The 22,878-nt window shown below is 39.5% G+C and overlaps 1 protein-coding gene across 1 annotated transcript in view; it reads left to right on the top strand.

Moving 5' to 3' along the window:
* The window catches only part of LARP4B (La ribonucleoprotein 4B), a 59,425-nt gene extending 57,703 nt beyond the window's left edge, over positions 1 to 1,722 (top strand). Inside the window, exon 17 of the mRNA XM_089533523.1 lies at positions 1,102 to 1,722. Coding sequence (XP_089389649.1) covers positions 1,102 to 1,383 — 282 coding nt within the window. The 3' untranslated portion in view covers positions 1,384 to 1,722. The remainder of the gene's footprint in view (positions 1 to 1,101) is intronic.
* Positions 1,723 to 22,878: the final 21,156 nt, after the last annotated feature.

Consider the following 22,878-nt stretch of genomic DNA (forward strand, 5'->3'; position numbering starts at 1 on the left):
TCATATAAGAGTATAATTTATAATTTGTCTCTTTATCTAAGTCAAATTCTGGGTGGGTTCAAAGCATGCATTCTGTCAGCCTTAGCTGATTTACTCTCATGACAAGTGGGTAGAATTCATCAAAAGTTGAGTGTACGCATGCTTCCTATTCAACAGCCACCATGGTTCTTAGCAAGCTTAATTTTCACAGATCTTTCTAATCAGAAGATACTTTGTTCTCACAGTGGGCCTCGCTTACTTGATTTGCTGACAATCATTTGTCCCATTCTTCTGTCCTGAAAATTGGAATTCCAAGGCTTCTAACAAAATTTTGTCAAAGGCACAATTAATCAAAATAGTTATTACTAAAAATATGCCAATGCGCTCTTGATTCCTACCACCATTACCATTCTCCTGAACAAATTGCCCAAAGGATATATCTAAGAGCTCCAATATATTTTTATCACATTCTGCAATTGTCATGTTGTTCGCATTGTACGTATCAGTGATCCAGGCTTACAGTGGAGCTCCAGTTTGTTAATTGATTTGATGCTGAAGCTTTCATGTCCTGATGGAAGACATTTACTTTCCTGAGTTCTTTGGCAGTGGCTCTCCTTGATTAAAAATTAGCAATATTAAATCAGGAGTTGGCCAAATGCAGCACCCAGGCAACACAAGCCTCTCAAAGTTTTTTCTGTGGCCTTTGGTTCCTCCAGATTCCCTGACTGGCCCTTCTTTTACATCTCCTCAAAAAGGTGAATGACCACCAGGAGGCTTTTAAATGGAAGGAGCTCCATTGTTTAATTCTCAAAATAATATCAATTTATCAAACCAAGAAGTGGGCTTGAGCTCTTCAGTTGTTGCTTTTTGTTTTGATATTTGGCAGTCCTCCTCCCTACTGGGGATCCCACAGAAAATGGGCCTCCTAAACCCACTGAAGTTACTCATCTTTGATCTAAGAACTGTTCTATTCATAAAGTTTTCTCTCAGTTTGTTGTGGGGCACAGTTGACTCAGCTGGTTAGTGACACAGTTACTTTTGATCAATATTACCTTTGCTGTTTTTGAGCACACACGCAAAGCCATTGCTTGCTGCTATAGCTTTGTCCTTTTGATCACACAGGAATTACGAAAACCTAGTTATGCTGAGATCTGCCAGAGGACGTCTAAGGACCCACCTTCATTTCAGCCCCCAAAAGAACAGAAACCAAACACTGTTGGTTGTGGGAAAGATGAAAGAAAACCTTCAGAAACACTAGAGAGAAGCAAAGAACCCCCTCCTATGAAGTCTAATCCAGGGCAGCCCAAAGACCAGAGAAGACAGTCAGGACGCAGGTCACCACCTCCAGCTGTTGTGAAACGCCTGACTAAAGAACAGAGCACTCCTCCCAAATCACCTCAGTGAAACTAGCGCTTAGGAGGAGGTTCAGAAAAGTTCTCGATATGAAGTAAACCTATGTTGCCACTCAGAAATACAAAGAATGAGTTGCTGGTTAGGTGCTTGCAGTGGGTATTAATTATACGAAATGCCTGCAAGGCTTTTTGTTTTTGTTTTTCTTCCTCTGTAAAATAGATTGCTCCTCCAGTTTTCTTGCTCCCCCAGCAAATTGCCCTTGAGCAAACAGTCTACTCTGTCAGGGTTTAATTAATCTAAACCTTACACTTAGGTTGGTGCTGAACTGGAGGGGATGCCTAAATCCTTTTTTGTTTCCTTGATGGAAGATGCATTTGTCTGGGGGGGGGGGGAGGGGGATCAATTTTTTTATTAAGCCTCCATGTGGCTGTATGAATACAAGCTCTATCTTAACGAATTGTTTCCTAATCTACTAAGCAGAATTGTGCTGCTGTAGTTTTTAAATAACTGGTCTGTAAGTACATCTAAAAATAAATTAAAATATATCAGAAGACTAATTATAGCAGTTAATATTTAGAGTGCAAAGGAAAAAACAGGTGTTTTATAAGACAGGTTTGCCTTGTTTCTTTTTAAAGTTCTGGCTGCTGTAGCACATCAGCAAATAAACTAAACTTTTTATGTTTGAAAAAAAATATTTGGTTGTACTTTTTTAAGATTCAATATTTTTTTCTCGGCCAAATGCGAACCTTCATAAAAATTACCTGTGAGGCTTCTCTAAAATATTTGTTTTGGTGGACTGCAAGCAAGTAACCAGCTTCTCAATCCAGAATAAAATGGTTCCTTCAATTTCAGGAAAAGAAAAAGAAAAAAAGCACATTGTGAATAAAAAAAAATTAAATGCATAAGCCCTTGTAAATGGCAGGTGCCAGCTAATGGCTGTTTATCACAGGACAGCACAATAATGCTCATATGATGGGAATCTCAACTTTCCCTTTAGCCAGAGGAAATTGCTTTTGAGCCACTGCTGTCTTTCCTGGTTTTCCCTGTACTCTGTGTAGGTTTTTAAAACAATGCTGAAAGTGCTCTTTGAAAGAGTTCATATCTTAATCGGCCTAAGTGCTGAGACGTTTCTGTACCTATGAACATTGGCATATGGATTTAATTTTTTTAAAAATCCATGAGATAATGGAGTTCTTTTTGTGTGTGCGTGTGTGCATGTATGTTGAAGGAAGAGATCCCTGTTTCTGTCTGGGGTGAGATTTTTCACACTTGCTTACTTTAGAAGTGACATGCTTTCTGAAGGACAAGGATGCACTAAATTAACAAGTTTCTAATAAAGTTGAATATAAATTATTTTTGTTTTAAAATGCCTAAAGGTTTTTTTTTGAGTGTTTAAGCAGCAGATGGTTCAGATGAAAATGTATTCCTGCTGAATACAGATTATTTCACACACAAAAAGGTTTATTTAAACAACTGATTTTTTTAAAGAATTATTTCCATCCAATATTTAAAGACTTGAATTTTATTTAAACTTGAAAATGACTTTGCCTTAACTTTTGTATAAGACAGCTTAGAGTTACTGAAGTCTAACCCCTTCAAGGGTTGGTGTGGGTGGCATATACAGAATTACTCAGTTACAGTATGTATGTATTGTCACTGGTCTTACTGGGTAAACATACTGTAGTACAGGTAGTAGTGGCAGTTTTTGTAATATACCTTAAAAGATCTTAAGCAGTTGATCTTTTTTCAAAATGTTGAAAAAAATCTGTAAATGAAAATAGTCAATACTGTATTAAATATGTGCACTTGGAAGTGTGTGCTTTTGCTTGTACAGGTGTAAATAATCAGAACATATAAAAAGGTACCATTAAAAAAACTGATAAAAATTATTGATATATTATAAATGTTGCTGTTGAGATGGATGTAGATAAACTAAATGTTGTGGTTTGAATATTACTTTAATTTGTTTTTCCTTGTTTCTTTTACTTTATTCTGGTGTGCTGAGTTGATTCTGCCTCTTCACTGCAAAAGGGAATTGGAGAAAGGCTGTTTTCAGGAAGTGTGCATTTCAACCAATGTGACACATGGTTGTGCACTGTATAATTTCAACTTTGTGTTACAAGCTGCAGTGATTATTTTTTCAACTGAATTGGAAAGAAATAACATTGCCAGAAATGCAGCGCCCCCAACATGACTCAACCACTCTTCTTAATCCAAAAGCTTAGCCAGTACAAACCTAGGATTCTAGGGTTCCACATATCTTAGATACACCCAGGGCAATTGATTTTCTAATGTAGGTTGCTGCTATTTTAATTTTCCTCTAACAAAAGAATAAACAAAATACTAAATGAAAGCCAGCCTGCTTTTTTGCACTGCAGAATTAAAAAAGGAGCAAGCTGGGATCTGTTTGTGACTTTCTGAAAAGGCACAGTCAGAAAAGACGCAGGAAGAGACAGAGACTCCAAACACCTGTCAAAACCACCAAGCTAGTACTGTTGTTAGGTTGTAGTCTTTATCCTTTACCCAGTGAGCAGTGAAAAATGGCAGCTAGATTTGGGATATGGTTGAGGCCAGCTCTGACAGTTCTTTGTCTGCTTGTTGAAAATATAAATGAAACAGCTGCAGACAAAATGGGCAAGGGCCATGGCAAGTGTACAGCTAATCAATGGCCAACTTATATAGTCAACTTAATATATGCAGACCAGCAGCTGAGTTGTGCTGTACTAATGCATTTTGCTGCTTCTTGTTAGGTTAATACACTGTAATTCTTACCCAGTAACAGCCCACATAAAGAATTTTAACCTTTACTGTGATACCATTTTTTCTTTTAAACAAGAAAAGGTATATGCCAAATAAATATCTCCAATCACTTTAATACCTACCCATTCAGATAATGTGGGGCTGCTGGCACAAAAGTTGATACTCTACAGATTGTTTACATACAGATATTCAAATCTGGTATATTTTTTTAATCCTTCCCCAAAATATGAGTTGCAGGTTAAAATGATAGGAACCAATTACAGCTTTTTTTTTTAATTGTAGGCTTACCTTGCTTTTTATAGGGGAGTGTAATTTGTTCAAGGAGTGTATTTAAAACAAAGCTTTGCTTCTGAATACTTAACCCACACAAAATCATCAGGGTGCCTCACCTGTGCCCTCCCCCATTATGCATCCTCTGATAGAGCAGCCAAGAAACTGTCAAGCTCAATTTTATTTTTTGTTCTTAATTTTGCTGCCTCTTATCTGAAGACATAAACAGTTGGCAAAGAGATGCCCTTACTTGTGAGTGTGATGCGGTGGATCATGAGCAACCACTGACCCAAAGGGTCCACGGTCATCACTGTGTTCCTTTTAGCTAGCTGCATTTCTCACATGTTGTGTAAGTTATTACACTAATAGCAGCAGACAATCGAAGACACCTGTGAGCTAACAGCTGCCAAGACACAAAAGAGGAGCTGTTATATGGAGGCCTTTTTTTTCCTGAGTGTGTTTGTTTTGTTCTCTTTTTTTTTTGTTTTGTTTTTTGTTTATGATCTTCCATTTAAGACTGGAATCAAGCTTACATGTAAACTATTGGTAATTTAAGTTTCCTTTTGTGTCATAAAATGTACAACTGTCTAAATATGTAGGTTATGAAAAATAAAGATTTAGGCACTGTTGAAATTCTCTTTTTTTAAATTAAAACTTCTTACAACAGTATTTTTCACTTCCTTTGTCTTTGCGCCCACTTGTGTGTAGTCTTACTGCTTCAAAAATAGACACGGGAAGCTCTTTTTGCTATGGCTGTATGGTTCAGAGAACTCAAACCATTTAATAGCAATAAATGCTACACCAAAACTGAACAACTTTCTTTTATTTCTAGTAATTGTCTGAATTAAGTTTGCCCTTTTGTGACTGAACTGTTCAGCAAAATTCTGTTTCTGAATTATTCCTGGGCAGATTGTCAGAATAAGATTTTCTTTAGGATTTTTAAAAAAAATAAATTCTTGTGTGAGTTGTTGATTGAAATACTCTATGACTTGATCAATCCTTTCTCATACTGATTTGCCACACTTGCCCTGAGATTAAGTTGTAGTTGATAGATATTAGACGTTCTTTATCCATTATTGCCTGCCCTGTTCCATGATATTATTACCGTAATGTCTTAACAGAACACTGCCACATTTATCCAAATGCATGGTCTGTCCTACTGCGCACATTTTTTCCTAAAGCAGATCCTGTTTCTCTCCTGGCTCTTCTGCAGATAGGAATTTGAGGATCCTTTGAGTGACAGAACAGTGTCTTAATACCAAAGTCTAAACCTTTATGCATCTTTTTCTAATCTCTGTTGGCCCTAAGGCAGTACCGCCAGTCATTAGTCTAGATGCTCCTTTTCTTTCTTTGGGCAGAAAAGTGTAGTGTGGTCATGGATAGAACAGCAGTCTTTGTTGTCCTTTAGTATAGAGGGACTAGAAAACATGCAGGGGCAGCTGTGTTGGCCATTTTGTAAATTCAGCCAAAAATCCACTGAACAGTGATACCTTTTTTGGCCAGCCAAAATGCACAATATACTTGTTGCAAGCTTTCAAAGCTCCACTGGCTTCTTTATCAAGCAAGATGCTATGTACCAAACAGGAGGAGAATTGGAGATGTTAGTAAGAGGCCTGCATTTTATTATTTCTGTCCTTAGTTAAGATAGTTTGGGGAGGGTGTCTTTAGCAGGCTGGCCCTTCCTCCTCTTGTCATGTGGCATTAGGTAGTTTTTCAAAGTGCAGGAAATGTAAAGTCCATGTGCATATCAACAAGGACTCCTCATTTGCAAGCCAATATGTCTCCATTACTGTGAGGCCAAATCCTCTTTGTAGGCAGAGGACAATGAATTTCCCAAGAAATCTCCATTCCATGTTTTTGCATCAGAAACATTTTGGTAGGCGTAGAGGTAAAACATGCCATTCTGGTCCAAATTTGAGAAGAATATTGTTTTTCCTTGGTTGAACGTCCCAGTCCATGGACTCAGTAGTATTTAAAATCTGGGTAATGGTTTGGGTAGAGGGAGAATCACAGATCAAATGTTCCATACTCTTCTTCATCCCTTAGGCCTTAGAGTCTGCATATGAAACTGAAAACTACACAGAGCAGAGGGAACCATATAACTAGAAAAGATTTTTGGTTAGACTCAGATATCCCCCTGGAGAGGGAGTGTGTAAATCCCTTTTTATCAGAAGGGAGCTGCTGGCAGTCTTGTCTGTCTATTGGTGTTTAAAATTGCTAGCTATAGAGCATTCAACATCAACAGAGCCATTGATGAAAACATGGATGACTCATTAGATCTGTATTTTTGTCTATGTAAATGTATATTATTCAGAGCTGACATTAAGTCTATCCTTGGCATGAGAAGAGGCTTATATATATTCTGGACATTGGAAATACACAACTTTTTTCAGATGCCACTTACATACAGGTTTCTGGGCTAGAGGTTCCACGTTTCTCCAGCATTTTGTTCCTGCCATGGAACAAAATCGGAGTCTGGCTATGACAAATATGAAAGAGCCTGTGGCAATTGGAAGAGCGAACCAGTGACTTATTAAGTGTTCTTCTCTGCATCTTTTCCCCTGTAAACTACATATTCTTCATTTTCTGCCTGTAGACCAAGAATGTATGGGCTTCTATATTGCCTTCTGTATTCTGGCAGATGCCTTACTGTAAGGTTCACCTGTATCATATTTGTTTTCTCTTCGATTTCTTGTCAAAATACTTAAAAAACAGGCATTTCTGTAGTCAAGCAAGCCCTCCTGCTACATTTAGCCTGTGATATATAGCAGCATGTGATATAAAAGCATATATGTTTCAAATTTTAGCTTCCTGAGAAGTCGTCAAAAAGTAGACCAGATCCACAGGGAGACTTGTCATGAATGAGCTGTACTTATTTTCAGTACTAGAACAGCATGACACATTATTGTGTCATTTTGAATTTTGATGTCATCTGAAGCTACATGGGCACCCTTTTTCGAAAACAGGCTATTAACTCATTTTTATGGTCTTTGCTTTGACGACTGTTAAAACAGGCTGGACAGACATCTAGATGTCACAGTTCAAGGAGTCCCTGTTTTGAAGAACCACTGCGTGAGATTGACTGCTCATACTGAAACAAGTGGACAGTTCTCAATATAAATGCAATGAGTCCCAGAACTGCGGGATTTTTGGAGTGCTTGCATAAGGAAAAAACAGCCTTTTATTAGGGTGCTCTGAATTACTTTTATTGTGAAGCTGAAAGGACACATGTATAGTGGGGTGAAATGCTATTGCAGAATAACGATGCAGTTCTAAGTGCTGATTTTTCAAGTACCTTTTGTTTGGGTCCATCATAAAAATCTGCATAGGGATTATTGTGTCGAAGGTCACTTGACAAGTTATGAGCAAGCAGTGCCATTTCTATATTATAATTGATAGACTTTTCTTTGCTCACTTTTGTCTTTCTCTCCTTTTTGCATACTGAGAAGGAAGGTTAAAACTCTAAAACTGTCACTTTCTTGAATAAATGCAACTGCTTTAAAAGTAGTGGTAGTGTTTTGAATGCAAAAACCCCTTGTTTAGTATAGTTACACCATTTCTGACCAGGGATGAGTTGAGGATGGGTCATTTTCTGTTCTGTTCAGGATGGGCTGAGCTTCTGTTAGCTGGTCTGTGTGCGCGTGCGCGTGCGTCTACAAGTCACCTGTTGACTTAAAGGAACCCCAATTTCATACAGGGCCATTTTAGGCAAGGAGTGCCCAGTGGTGGCTTTGCCAGCTCCTTCCTCTGAAATACAGCTGGTATTTGATGGTGGTCACCTATCCAAATACTAGCCAGGGCTGAGCCTGCTTGACTTCAAAGATCAGACTTGATCTGGTACCTCTAGGGTAATTTGGCCCCTCTCTTTGCTAGTATCCATGAACAACTGACGCCCATGAAATGAACATTCTCCCTTCCCAGGTCAGTTCTGCACATTTTTGTTAAGGTAGTAGGGGTGTGTGTGTAAACGTACAGATCCCATCCTAAAATATATTTTATATGATGGACAGCCTGCTAGAAGATGGGAGAGACCACATTGATGGACAAACCAGAGTTTGACTTGTGTGTATGACAACTTGCCATGGCACAAACACCGTGCAGTGGAAGAAACTGCTGCACATACTGTTAAAATGTTGTGTCTGCCTTCATCCTTTCTGTTCTCATCTTTTGGCAAGCAGGCGGTCACCAAGACAACCAAGCAGGCTTGATGGGATCTGGAGGTCAGGGTTCAGGCATCAGCAGAGAAGTGTAAAAACAGCTTGTTAACTTTACCGCTTCTCAAACACCATTTTAGGCACAGGGAGCTTTGGGCCCTTTTTAAGGCATCTGGACAAAATGCTGTGTGTGTGTGTCCATCCGTGTCGTCCTCACTTTTTAATTTTGTTGTATTTTATTTAGTTCCCCCTGCCCCCAAAGCAATGAAGAGCAGTCTGAAGCCATGGTAACTTCAAGGGAAAAATGAATTTTAAGAGCCTGCTGTCGGTCTCAACACTAAGCTTTGCTTTAGCCCCCTCCCCATCTGTTTGCAGCAGGGTTCGTCCTCCATGTGCCCATAACAGCCACTGCTTCCTAGGTATTTTGTACACATCATCAACACACTTCAGTAGATCATCTACTTTATAAATAAAGACATAATTTTCACTGGGGAGACATTATCAGCAGAGTAAGGGTTCTAGTTGGTGGTATTTTTTTAATGCAAAGGATTAATCATTTTTGTCCTTAAAATGGGTTGGTGTTTTGTTTTTCATTATTTTAAAACTAGTTCATCTAATGCTCACTGGGAAATTTCTTTTGCAACATCAGCTTTGGCGCTATTGTATCAGAACAATTGTGTAAATTGAAATGTTACAAGTACTGCAGACTCTCACAGCGGGTTGTGATCTTGGATATTTTTTGCCTATAATTCCCATTGGCTCTAAACAATGTAACAAATGCAGAGATGTTGTAGGAGTTGTCCTAAACTTCAGGAGGGGTCATGGTTGCCATCCATTGTCATAACTGAATATGCATTATTTCAGAGACCTATATGCCATTGCTTCTCAGGTTATCCAACACTGAAGACCAGCAGTCCCTACTACATAATGTGCCAGGGAATTATATATTTGTTACTACTGGCCAAAACTGTTCAACGTCCAAAACATCTAGAATACCAAACATTGGGAATCACTGGTTTTGAGCAATAATGTGTTGGTGGTCTTGGAGAAACAGTAGCAATGGCTGGCCCTCCTGCTGATCAGAGCCTTCTCCAAAATCTTATTGTAATGGTACTTATGTACCTGTGTCATTTTTCGGACACTGTGCTCCTAGCTCTAGGCTAGGAAATAATAAATTTTCTTAATGAAGTACTTTAGTAACTGGTTATTTTTTGCAAGCTGGAATGGAATTATTTTTTTGCTTGTAATGACTAGGTCAATAATTTACTACTTTTCTGTGGAAATGACTTTGTTTGCCTGCTACTCATTACTCTGTGTGTGTGTGTATGCACTGACAGCCTGAGGAATGGTTAGGGGAGGAAGAAGAGTCACCTGAGTGGCTGCCTCATTCTGCAGCTGGGAAGGTTTGTTTTGTAAAATCTCCCCCATCACACACGCTGAATTTCCAAGGTGCAATATTTGGACTAGCCTTCTGGTGAAACCAGAGAGTATCATACTATATTTTCCAGTGGCTCTGTAGTAGCTGTGACTTCTTAGTGAAGAGGAACTCAGTGAGTTACCTTCCTGGATGACAATAACAAGTATGGCCTGTTGCATCTTGAGAGTAATGGGTAAAGGCAAGTTCCTTTCAAAAATTACAATTCCAAGCCCTATACTCTCTCTCACCAAACAAGGTGGATTCCTAGAATTACAGAACTGGAAAGGACCCTAAGGGGCATGTCCTACTTTTTCCTAATGTAAGAACCTACCACTAAAAGTAGGCATGAGAAATATGCATCCAATCTCTGAGGTAGAGAGGAACTGCTGGACCTCATCGCCTTCCTCACCACTACTCCCTTCTCCTTTTGTGTGGTGTCTTTTTAGATTGTAAGCCTGAGGGCAGGGAACCGTCTAATTAAAAAGACTGTATGTACAGCGCTGTGTAAATTTACAGCGCTTTACAAATAAAGGTTAATAATAATAATAATAATAATAATAATAATAATAATAATTTCAGACCTCCAAGAAAAAGGTTTATCACGTTCTGGGGAAATTGTTCCACTGTTTAGCAGTTCTGTTGTTGTTGTTAACCAGCCTTGAGTCAATCTCGATCCATGGTGATGAGACATCTCCAAGACTCCCTGTCCTCCACTGCTCTGTTCAGGTCCTGCAAATTCATGCCCCTGACCTTCCTAATAGATTCAATCCATTTAGCATTCTGCCTTCCTCTCTTTCTGCTTCCCTCCATCTTTCCTAGCTTTACGGTCTTTTCCAATGAGTCCTGCCTTCTCATGATGTGTCTGAAGTACAACAGCCTCAGTTTGGTCATCTTGGATTCCAGGGAGGTTTCTGGCTTGATCTGCTCTAGGACCCATTTGTTTGTCCTTTTGGCTGTCCATGGGATCCTTAGCACTCTTCTCTAGCACCACATCTCAAATGAATGGATTTTCTTCCTGTCTGCTTTCTTAACCATCCAGCTCTCACATCCATACATGGTAATAGGGAATACACTGGTTTCTATGATTCTAACTTTTATGCTCAGTTATATATCTTTACATTTTAGGATCTTTGATAGTTCTTTTAGAGCTGTCCTCCCCATTCTTAGTCTTCGTATGATTTCTTGACTGCAGTCCCCATTCTGATAGTTTGATCCCAGTTATGAGAACTCTTTTGCTATTTCTTTTTCCTCATTGTCTAGGTTGAATTTGTGTACCTTTTCTGTGGTCATAATTTTTGTTTTTAACAGTTCTTACTATTGTACTCTCAGGAATTTTGTACCTAGTGTTTAGTTGGAATCTCCTTACTTGAAATTTGAATGTATTGGTTGAAATGGACATCATTTGGCACAACACACTTGTTCCATCTTCCATATTATTTTTTTATTTGTTTGTTTGTTTGTTTGTTTTAGACATGTTAATATCCTACCTCATATCCAGGGATCTTAGAGTAGCATACAATAAAATAATTTTGGAACAGCTTAAACCAGTAGGCATATGTCTGCCCTCCACATTTTCAGCTCTGACTTTTGTTAATTTGATTATTCATGGATTTGGTTCATATTTTCTCTCTAGGAATCTAGTTTCTCCAATGCAACTCATGGTCAACATCTGTCAGAAGTCATCCTGGAGGACCTAGTGATTCCTAGAGAGAACACTTCTCTAAGCATTTGTAGGTCCTCCAGCTCAACTCTGTGGTCAACATCTGTTAGACGTTGACCATAGAATTGTGCCAGAGGATCTAGAGATTCCTAGAGAGGTGTTATCTCAAGTTTTTAAAAAATGGTTTTGTTATTTGTGGTTTTTCGAGTGTCACAGGAGTCCTGTGCCCCTAACCCCAAGAAATGTGGAGGGCCCATTGTACAGTCAGCTCTCTATATTCACAGGTTTAATATTCACAGATTCAATTGTTTGCAAGCTTGTCTGGAGATGGGTAAGAAGAAAGGATGATAGCAAGCGAGAGAGACAGAGACAGAAAGGAGGCCAACTGTAATTTTAAAAAAACTAAAAGCCATATAAATGGATCTGGAGATGCATAGGAAGAAAGGATGACAGCAAGAGAGAGAGAGAGAGAAGAGTCCAATTGTAATTTTAGAAAACTAAAAGCAATATAAATACAAGACAATGAAACTACAGTGCCAACAATGATATGGATTAACTTTCTCAGAAGCTATACTCTGTTCTTGATTACCCTTTAAAATCCTCTTTCAATTAACTTGCTAATTGCAATATCATCAAGCTCTGAAGAGTTATTAAATGGTACTTCTCAAACCTCCAGTGTTTTTCCCCTCCCTCAAAAAGTGTAAAACACCCAAGAGTTTAGAGTATGCTCTATTGGAAAGAATTTGTCAGAATAAAATTGAGGAGTTTTTTTCCATCAATAAAAGAACATTTAAACATACACACATAACTCAAATAATTAGGGAGCTCTGGTGGCACAGTGGTTAGATGCTTGTACTATAGCCACAAGATTGAGAGTTTGATCCCAGGGGCCCCAAGGGCCACTCAGCCTTGCATCCTTCCAAAGGTTGCTAAAATGAGTACCCAGCTTGCTAGGGGCAGTTTTCTCTTGGCAGAGCTGATGTCCTATTTTGTCTCCTCACAGCCATTTTATTTCTGTGCCTGTGCCACCACCTACACTGGTGTAATTATCCCAACCAACAAGTTTTCAGGAATTGGATGCTACAAGCACCAATGTAAAGCACAAGAAATATGCAAAGCAACCTTCATTGCATAGGAATTTAGGCACAGCCTGTCCTCACAGATATTCCTTACCTTACTGATAAGATCAGGAAGAGATCTATGATTATGATGCATAGTAGAAGACTGAGTAGGCAGAGGTTTTATATACTCTCTACATATTATGTAGAGATATGTATGTAGAAGAACTTGCTTATGGTAAAAGCTGCTCATCAATGAAATATTCTACCTTGGAAGGCTGTGGCACTTCTGTCATTGGAAGTATCTCTCAGGTAGGGTTGCCATAATTCTCGACTATAAACTGGGACAAAGTCCTCCATTTTTCTTAAATGTCCTACATTTTGGGCTAAATTTTATCCTACAGTTGTCCTGCATTTTGATCTAAATTTTGTCCTACATTTTGTCCCAGTTTTTAGTAGAGAATTATGGCAACCCTACTCTCAGGGGTCCTTGAAAAGGGCATTCCTGACTGACAAGGAGTTTGATTCGATAGCACTTGAGGGTCCCTTCCAACTGAGTCAGAGGTGATTTTGCCAGTTCCTTCTTTGAAAATATAGCCGATGGTACCTGTATTAATTGATGGTTTCCCCTCCAAGTATTAACCATGTCTGACTCTGCTTAGCTTCCAAGATCAGGCTGGATTTGATGCCTTTAAATGTTTGTTGTTGTTCTTGTGAGCCTTCAAGTTGTTTCCAGCGTATGGTGGCCCTAAGGGAAACCTATCGTGTAGTTTTCATGGGAAGATTTGTTCAGAGGAGGTTTGCCATTGCCATGACAGAGCCAGGATTTGAACCCTGGTCTCCAGAGAATGGTTGGCTTAGAGCTGGGATGGACAACCTGCTGCATTAAAGCATTCCTCATCACTGGCCATGTTAAGCAAAGGGTCATGACTACTGCAATTCAACAGCTTCTGGGGGTCACACTTTCCCCCATCCCTGACTTGTGAGGCACCTGACTCAACCACATCCACAATGTCCTGTGAAAAGGAGAGGAGGCAGTGGCCCCATCAAACTTCAATGTAGTGAAATGCAATCCAACATAATCTAGTGGGAATCGTTTGTATAGTTACACTGAAAGGGCAGCATCACACTCATGGAAGACTCCAAGCAACTTTAGCAGAGCTTGGGAAATTTACTTACATGGATTTGAGGTCCCAGGTTCCTGCAGCTATATTGGCCAGTGACCTCGCTGGCTTAGGGATGCTGGGAACTTTATGCCAGAAATGACTTTTTCATGTTATGATTTCTGTTCATATCCCCCAAGAATGTTAGCACCTTAAAATCTGGTGCTATGCTGACACGGCCACAGATATGAACATTTCCTTCACTGCTGTTTCTCTTAATTGCTTGAGCTCCTTTTGCTTCCTCGTGTTATTTCCCTGTTGCCAGGCAGTCATCACACCGCAAGGCGCAATGGTATGAGCTGCCCATGTGCACTCTTATTTCACTGTCTGCAACTTCACCCTCAAGTTGTTTTCAAAATACAATGCACCCTCCCTTGTTTGCTCCTTTCATCAATGCAGGTCTATCAAAGCAATTTCTATTGTGGTGTGTGTGTGTGTGTGTGTGTGTTTGTAGAACACTGACAGTGCAGTGAAAATTCATAAGAGAGTAATATAAATAAATCTTTCTGTGCACTCCCTGCAAATAGACCAATTATATAATAGACAAAATTAATACTCAGAGTACTTTACTCTCTGTATCAGCAGCACAGTGTTCCCATGCTGTAATATGTTCATCAATGCACAATCACACACACACTATTGCCACTGACAAATCCTCCACCAAGTCTGTGAAAATCCTGATGTATCCAAACCATAGACCTAAAACAATGTTAGTTCCATTTAGATTAGACCCACTGAATCAAATGAACTTACATAGACATTGGCCTAGAAATTCCCATTATTTCAGTGCTCTAAGCTAGCTATGACTAAAAACTGAATTTTGGCCTAAATTTGACCACAAGAAATATATTTAATGCTACCACATTCCTCCTCCTTCTCTTTGTGCCGTCTTTCCGGAACATCTCCCTAATTCACAGTTCTTAAAGTGTGTGGTGCTATCCAAATCAGACAAACTGGTTAATGGAGCAACCAGGATCAGAAGACCACTTCAAAACATGGTTTCTAATTCTTTGGATTAAAATTGTGGGTAGCACTAACCTCACAATTTGTCCAGTGTGGACACCATGGCAAACTTTAATGAAGAGATTAGTGTTTTTTTTTTCTCTCAGTACATTCTTAGAGATGTTTCCTATGCCAAGATTTTCAATTTTCAATCATACTACAGTGGACCCTTCCCTTACGCGGGGGATCCATTCTGGACCGCCACCCCCACATAAGGGAAAAAAACATGTATGCTCAAATCCCATTAGAAATAATGGGGCTCCTCCCTGAGGTGTGGTGTGGGCGTGCCCCATTACTTGAGGGTTTTTTTCTGGTACAGCTTCCAGTGTATGCTGGAAGCCATGTAAGGCACGCCTGCATATAACACAGACGCACTGTACATGGTTTAATAGAGGACTTGTATTATCCAGTCTTCTTGAAATGTGTCAGCCCTTTTGTGCATCCTCTTTAATTTTAATCTAGAGTGAAGCACAAAAAGAATTTCTTTTGATGTCCCAGGTCTGGTCCCAAGCAATTGAGATCCTTGAGCCATCTGTATTGGCTTCCAGTGACAGACTGGTGTGGGCCTGCTGAAAACTTTTGCAGCTGCATTGTACAGGTCAAGAAAAGATATGTATTTGTGTAGAAAGCAATTAAATGCTTCTACAAAATAGGCTTGTTTTGTTTTTTTCTTGACCTTCTTGCCTTTCTACAATTTGCCCCATCTGTATTCTTTGAGCACTGTTGCTTGGCACTATCAGTTACAGGAGGCACTGAGGAATTTCCCTCTAGATGTCATCTCTGAAGTGCCCTTAACTTCGGCTCTGGAGCTCCTCTTCAGTAAAGAGTGTTACTTCTCTCGTCTGTCCACAGGGAACAGCCAATCACCAATGTAAAAGAGCAGCATCCCCATCAACCTATCTCATGATTATAGCATCTGGGAATTTATCTTCTCTGAAGTGAAAGGGCTGTTAATAAAGAAGGTATTTGTTATTGCTCATGTTAGACTGATCACAAATGCGTACCAGGCGATAAGGTGCTGAGACCCATTAGAGCATCATTCATTAGTTTTAAAGATAAAAATTGCAGTCTTTCATTCTATGCTACATTTGTACACTGGGGAGCCAGGTCCCAAAATCAACAATACGTTTAAAAGCAGTGGTTGCTGGTGGTTTCTATGCCACTCTAGGGCAGTGGCCTTTAATCCAAGTGAGCTTTCTAAGGACCTGTACCTCTTGGAGATAAAGACTGTGAATAATTTATTTAAAGACCATGGATAATTTATTTAAAGTTTGGACTAAAATCCAGAATGGACTCACCACCCCACTGACATAGGCTGCATCTGCACCAGGTTGACACCACTTTAACTGCTATGGGTCAGTGCTATGGAATTCTGGGAATTGTAGTTTGGTGGGGCACCAGAGCTCTCTGACAGAGAAGGCAAAATGTCTCCCAAAATTACAGTTCCCAGAATTCCATAGCAGTGAGCCATGGAACTCATTTACCGTCACTAAGTAAAAGTAATGTGTGTGAGTCAGCATGGTGTAGTGATCTGAGCATTGGATTATGACTCTGGAGATCAGGGTTCAAATCCCTGCTAGGCCATGGAAAGCCACTGGGCAAGTCACATTCTCTCAACCTCAGAGAAAGGCAAAAGCAAACCCTTCCTGAAGAAATCTTGCCAAGAAAATCAGTTCGCCTTAGGGTCACCATAAGTCGGAAACAAGTTGCAGGCACATAACAACAAACCAACCTTCCAAACTCTGGCAGGAGTGCAACTTCACTCCTTCCTGCACTGCTGATCAGCATGATTGCCAATGGGAGAATTCATGCTTGAATAATAGATCTGGTGAGTTGGAGCCATTATATTGCAGAAATGGGACCCAAATGGAGCAATTAATGTATTCATTGGACCTACCCTAGATAAGTGGTACTTTTGGACTGCCACCATAGCATCTGTTTCACCCAAAGTGGTGGGATTTGATTGAAGTTTACTATTATAGACAGAGTCAACCCCCAAAATATCAGTATGATTTCTATGCCATGGAAAAACAATTGCCTAGTTTGTTGGTGGTTTTGTCATTTTGGCATCCTGTAGTAGTAACACATACTTTATTGATGGTAGTAAAATACATCAAAGGCACCAGATCTTGTTTGATCTTAGAAGCTAAGCAGTGTCAGCCCTGGTTGGGAGACTATGTTTCACAGGGAGAAACTGGCAAAACCAGCTCTGAGTATTCCTTCATTAAGAAAACCCTATGGAATTCATGGGGTCAACATATGTCAACAGGCAACTTCAAGGCATATACTCACATAGTAGTAACATATGTGAGTGTCTGACAGTGGAAGAACTCCTGGAGAGGCCTGGAACTAGTTCTGGAACAAGACATGTTCTCAATCCATGTTTAGTCAGGCTTAGAAAAGGCCCACTGAAACCAATGGGACGTACTGTAAGTCCCATTTATTACAATGGATCAACTCTAAAGGTCACTCAGTCTGTAACAAAAGCATAATCAATAGGCCTTGTTGCTTCAGGTTCTATGTGCAGAGGGGAAGGAATAATAATAATAATAATAATAATAATAATAAATTATTAATAAATTTAAAAATAATAAATTAAAATTTTTAATTAATGTACTTTTAAGCACAAGTATTATTTATAGTTTTTTTGTGAGTGTTTCGGGCTACGTGGCCATGTTCTAGAAGAATTTATTCCTGATGTTTCACCAGCATCTGTGGCTGGCTTCTTCAGAGAATGTATTATTTGTTTAGCTGAAGCTAAAAGTTTCTAGACAAAGAAAGTCAATGTAATAACACATCAAGGGCAGAGTACATAAATGCACCTGAGCACCCTGGTGCAGATACCTACTGCTAAAGGAAGGCTTCAATCTCATGTCCTCTGTCTCATTTTTATAGACTTGAAGGGAAAGAGAGAGTCAATTAATCCTAATAACGAAATAAATTACATTTCAGATCCAATCAAGGTGTACAGAGAAGAAATTAACACTAGTTTTCCTCACAGAATGGAGCCAGAGCACATTAGTGGACAATTTATTCCATGTCAATGTGTCTCGGCCTCTGAAATCTGTGTGGCTTCAGCTCTGGTTAGTTTAATGCCATTGAAGTGGGCAAGTTTTCTTAAACAAATGTTTGCTTGCTTACCATTAGGGCAGAAATCAGAAAGAGATTAATCTTTATTACTCATTCTAGTGATAATTTTATAAGTTACTTATACATAGATTGTGCATGTTTGCACAGTGTGTGCAATGGTCTTCTGAACTGGTTAGTCATCATAGAGGAAAACAGCCCCCCACCTTATCATGCTGTTTTTGATTAAACTGCATCTGAGGCTCAAGTAACAGATCACCAGGTGACAGATAGTTTGGAGCACCAGACATAGATATCCTAGGAAAACCCCATCACTCTGTGGCACTTTTGCCCTCTTTTTCCATTCCTCATTGCCAAAGAGAGATTATTGCAGTATTCATTTTAATCTTATTTACACTCCCAGACTATGCTTACTTTGGTTAGGAAATGTATCGGGAGCACAACTCCTAGGCAAATGCAAAGAGGATGGTGGTAAACCAACCCATCTGTCTAGCTCTTGTGTAATAACTTTTATTTAACTTGGCTGTTGTTCAAGTCATTTGCTAGCATAGAGTTTTGTTGGTAGACAGGGTTTGCCATAGTCATCATTTGAGGCTGAGAGAGAGTGACTTACTTGCCCAGTGGGTTAACATGGCCAAAATGGGCTTTAACTCTTTATTTCCAATCTGATGCTCAAACCACTATGCCACACTGTTTATGTTACGTTTAATAATCTAGGTATAACTCTGGAAATAATTATATCCTGGCAGGCGAAGAACTTGAATAGTATCAAAACTGCCATTTTTAAAAAGTGCTGAGGTCCCACTAATATTATTTTCCATTTAGATCAGTTAACAGAATATCTCAATATTTTACCAATATCTGCTCTGGTGCCACAACAAACTACAATATCCAGAATTCCATAGCATTGAGCCATGGTAGTTAAAGTGACATCAAACTAGATTATTTCTACAGTGCGGATACAACTCCTACATATTTTTACTAAATCCCAACTGATCAGGTTCAACCAAAGTTGAAATGACTTCCTGTAATTTATTGGCCAAGATATCTGTCTATATTTTAATATTAAATTTAATAATAATAATAATAATAATAATAATAATAATAATAATATTTATTTGTATCCCGCCCCTCTGAGAACAATCGGGGTGGCTTATTTTGCTGCATAGAATGTCTATCACACTGTATTCTGTACAATACAGAAAGGATAAAGGGAATTATAGTATAAAATACAGGGGTTAGACTAGATGTGTAGTCCTATAGATATTGTGGGCCCAGTCTTCAAAAGTTACACTTTTAAAGAATGGATATGATATTTTGGTAGACATAGAAGGTGGATATTGATATGGGAACATAGGAAGCTGTGACTCTTCGAATTGATAGAGGTGTGGTCCCTCCACTTCTATATCATGTGGAAGGCTGAAGATCTATATCTAAACAAATTGCTCTGGATTTTATTATTTTGGCCACCTGGGCTTCCAAGGTCGCAGGCACAGTTGTTATCCAGTAGTCAGATCAACATCAGTATTTTCCTTCAGCTTATTTTAAGCTCTGGACTATCAGGAAATTTACTGTAGGAGAATGGGCTTGCAGCTGCATTGCTATTGTTTATTTCTCATTAATAAATTTAATAGGCTTAGCTACATATGTCTCAGAGGCACAGCTTATCTAAACATTGACATTACATAATCTAGGTACATTTTACACAGGTGGAGTGATGCATTGCCATATTCATAAAGAATCTAACTTCCTGAAAAAATGTGGTCCAGATATTTCTGGTATAACACACCCTACGAACACATTACTTGAACCAGCATGGCTACACATTTTCTCCCAGAGTGTATTTCTTACTCTGTTTGAGTAACAACATCTATCAGGGTATCAGTGCATATTGCTTACCTCTCTGAAGTTGGTGTTCTACTGCCTTCTTACACATATGTAAGTTGGGCAGACATTTTTGTCTGATAAGTAGTTGAAGCGTATGAGAACAACTTTATGCAAGTAGTGCCATTGTACATTGCATGTTGTACATTGTGCATTGATAGCATGTGCACTGGCTGTGCAACAGTGCAATTCCACAACAGGGAAATGTAGCACAACTGAGGTGTAAATCTGATAGTGTAAGGTTAGGCTGTGGGTGCAGCTACATTGTAGAAATAATGCCGTTTAACATTACTTTAACTGCCATGGCTCCATCCTACAGAATCCTGGGATTTGTGGTTTTGTGAGGTACCAGCACTCTCTGGCAGAGAAGGCTTAAAGGCCTTGTAAAACTACAAATCCCAGGATTCCATAGGATGAAGCTTCAGCACTTAAAGTGGTGCCAAACTGCATTTTTTTCTACAGTCTACATGCACTCCGTGGCCTAGGTCTCCTTGGCCTAGGTGTTTGGAGTTTTTTCAGTTATGGTCTCATGCATACAACTGCAGAAATGCTGGGCATACTGAGAATTGATGCCTTACTATGAGGATTTTTCTGCTTTGACAGCCTTTGTCTTATCTTGGTCCAGTCAGCTCAGTGGCCTAAAAAGGGCTCAGCATGAGATGCTACTAACTCTCAATCTGGCTCTTTGCCTTTGGTTTCTGTCTTCCCTGGTTGTATTTTTCATTGTGCAGACTCTGAGTGCCTTTGTTTACTTTTAGCTGGTTGACAGAACTTCATTCTGCACATCTTAATCTTGGTCTCTATACACAGACACATATCTTTTACCTAATAGGTTCTAATATGCGTTAACTCTTAAATCAACACTGAGAACATTAAATGGCAGTTTACTACAGGTTTCCTATTGCAAGATGCTGTTCAGAGCCAGGCCTTCTATTAGCTGGAGTGATGCAACTCCCTTAGCTGCCTTAGGTGGCAGATACCAAGGGGCAGGAATGGCAATCTCCAATCTCCAACTGTTTCTCTTGAGCCACTTAGAATATCTGATCTCCCAAACTATTCTGTTGACCTTATAGGGCTTTTGTTTGTTTTTGTGTGCCTTCAAGTTATTTCCAACTTATAGTGATTCTAAGGCAAACCAATCTCTGGGTTTTCTTGGGAAGATTTGTTTGGAGGAGGTTTGCCATTGCTTTCTCCTGAGGCTGAGAGCATGTGACCTGCCCAAGGTCACCCAGTGGGTTTCATGGTGAGCAAACCCTGGTCTCCAGAGGCATAGTCCAACACACAGCTATGTTAGAAGACCTACCTAGTTAAAGTAAGATACAGTTGGCAGTACAGTTTTTGCAGATGGAATAAAAATGCCATCTTATCCTTTTCATTAGGTAGCAAAATATCTTCTCCCAGCCCTGATGTTGTGGGTACCATATACACCCATCATCCAGATCATAGCCATGCTAGGTGGGGATGAGGGGAAAGGGAGTCCAACCACATGAGCCACAGTTTTCTCACTTGTTCTGTTCTGTTGCCAATAGCCAGGCACCACAAAGAAGCTCTCAGGGAAAGGCACTTTTTTCAGTAGTTGGTATGTTCAGGAAAAGTGATTTTTTGTGGCAGAGGAGAGCAGTACAGGTATGGGCTTTAGGGTGCTCTTGGGTAAAATGTTATCAGTGGTCCATCCTCTTCTTATAACCCACTGTTTACTTGCCCCAGATCTTGGACAAGTTCTCTTTTTGGATTACAACTTCCAAATTTCTGGCTTGGAGGATTTGAGTGTTATAGTCCAACAAAATGGAATTTGTGAAAGCTCAGATCTCTTCCTCAAATTAAAACCAAAACCAGGGTATTGAAACACAAACACTTGTTCATCGTTAGTGTCAACTTTTCACAACACTACCGGAGTATTCTGATGCATCCCTGAAACAACCCTAATCAGATTAGATTAATTTCCATTCATGACTCTAAAGCGGTTTGTAATTATTGTGGTGGAACTGAGGGGCCTAACAGGTTGTGTCAGTTTCTGTTGACATCAAGATAGTTATCTTCTAAAATCTCTCTCAAACTATCATGTGTTCTTTTTCTTGCCAGTTGTGTAAATGCACAGATTGATATCAGGCCCTCATCTTCCAACAGCTATCTTCTCTCTGCACTAGAAGAGATTTTCTCCCCATGATTTTTATTAGGAACCACAAACATTAAGGATCCCAAATAAGATTAGTGCTCTGTTAACTTTATCTACAAAGATAATCATATTCTGTGTACACCAAGGCTCAAACTCTAAGCAGTTTTCTTCAAATAATCTTTGTTAGTAGTGGGAAAGTTTTAACCCAAGAGTCCATTTTCTGTCCTGGAACCTGCTGGAGACTGCAAGAACTGCCCAAAAGCCCCAAATATATGAACCGGAATTGGACAGAAATATACTGCTTTTGGAAAATAGGTAAGTGGAAAATGCAAAGCCCTCCTGCTACCTATTCTCCCAGAAGAGAACAGTTAGCCCAGAAAAAGTGCAGTCTGAAAGACCTTGCCCACTTCTGCTTTTGACTCTTCAAATAGTTGGGACTATCACTTCCCATGCTAACTTACCAGGGGCTGATGGTAGCATGGGGCTGGTTGAGGCTGATTAGAACTGGGGGTCTATAACATCTGAAAATGTACACATGTACACCCAGACGTACTGTTCTCCAGAATGCTTTCCAAGTAAAGAATGTTTAACAGCTAAAGAATCTGTGCACAATGGGCTTGCCAGAGTGAAAATGGAAGGGGGCTCCTGTTTAGTGGTTGTGTGTACAGGGAATTTCAGAGATGTTTCTTGTTACCTGCTTGTGTAACAAGCAACACCTGCTGAAAACCCCTTTTGTACACAACTGTTAAAGGTACAGGAGACACGTCCAGTTTTCAGTCTGGCAACACAATGCTTAATAAAGAACAGGAACCTTTGACTTTCCAGATGCTTTGGACTACAATCCCCACCAGTGACCATGTATGTTGGTTCTCACAAGTTGTATGCCAAAACTTATGGAATGCTAAAGTCATCCTACCCCTGCTCTAATGAAGATAGATGGCTTATATGGATTTAGCATCATCATCATCTTCACTA

This window comes from Sceloporus occidentalis, unplaced genomic scaffold (assembly GCF_023333645.1).
Source record: "Sceloporus occidentalis isolate IW3139 unplaced genomic scaffold, rSceOcc1.0.p SCAF_7, whole genome shotgun sequence".
NCBI classification, from domain to species: Eukaryota; Metazoa; Chordata; class Lepidosauria; order Squamata; family Phrynosomatidae; genus Sceloporus; species Sceloporus occidentalis.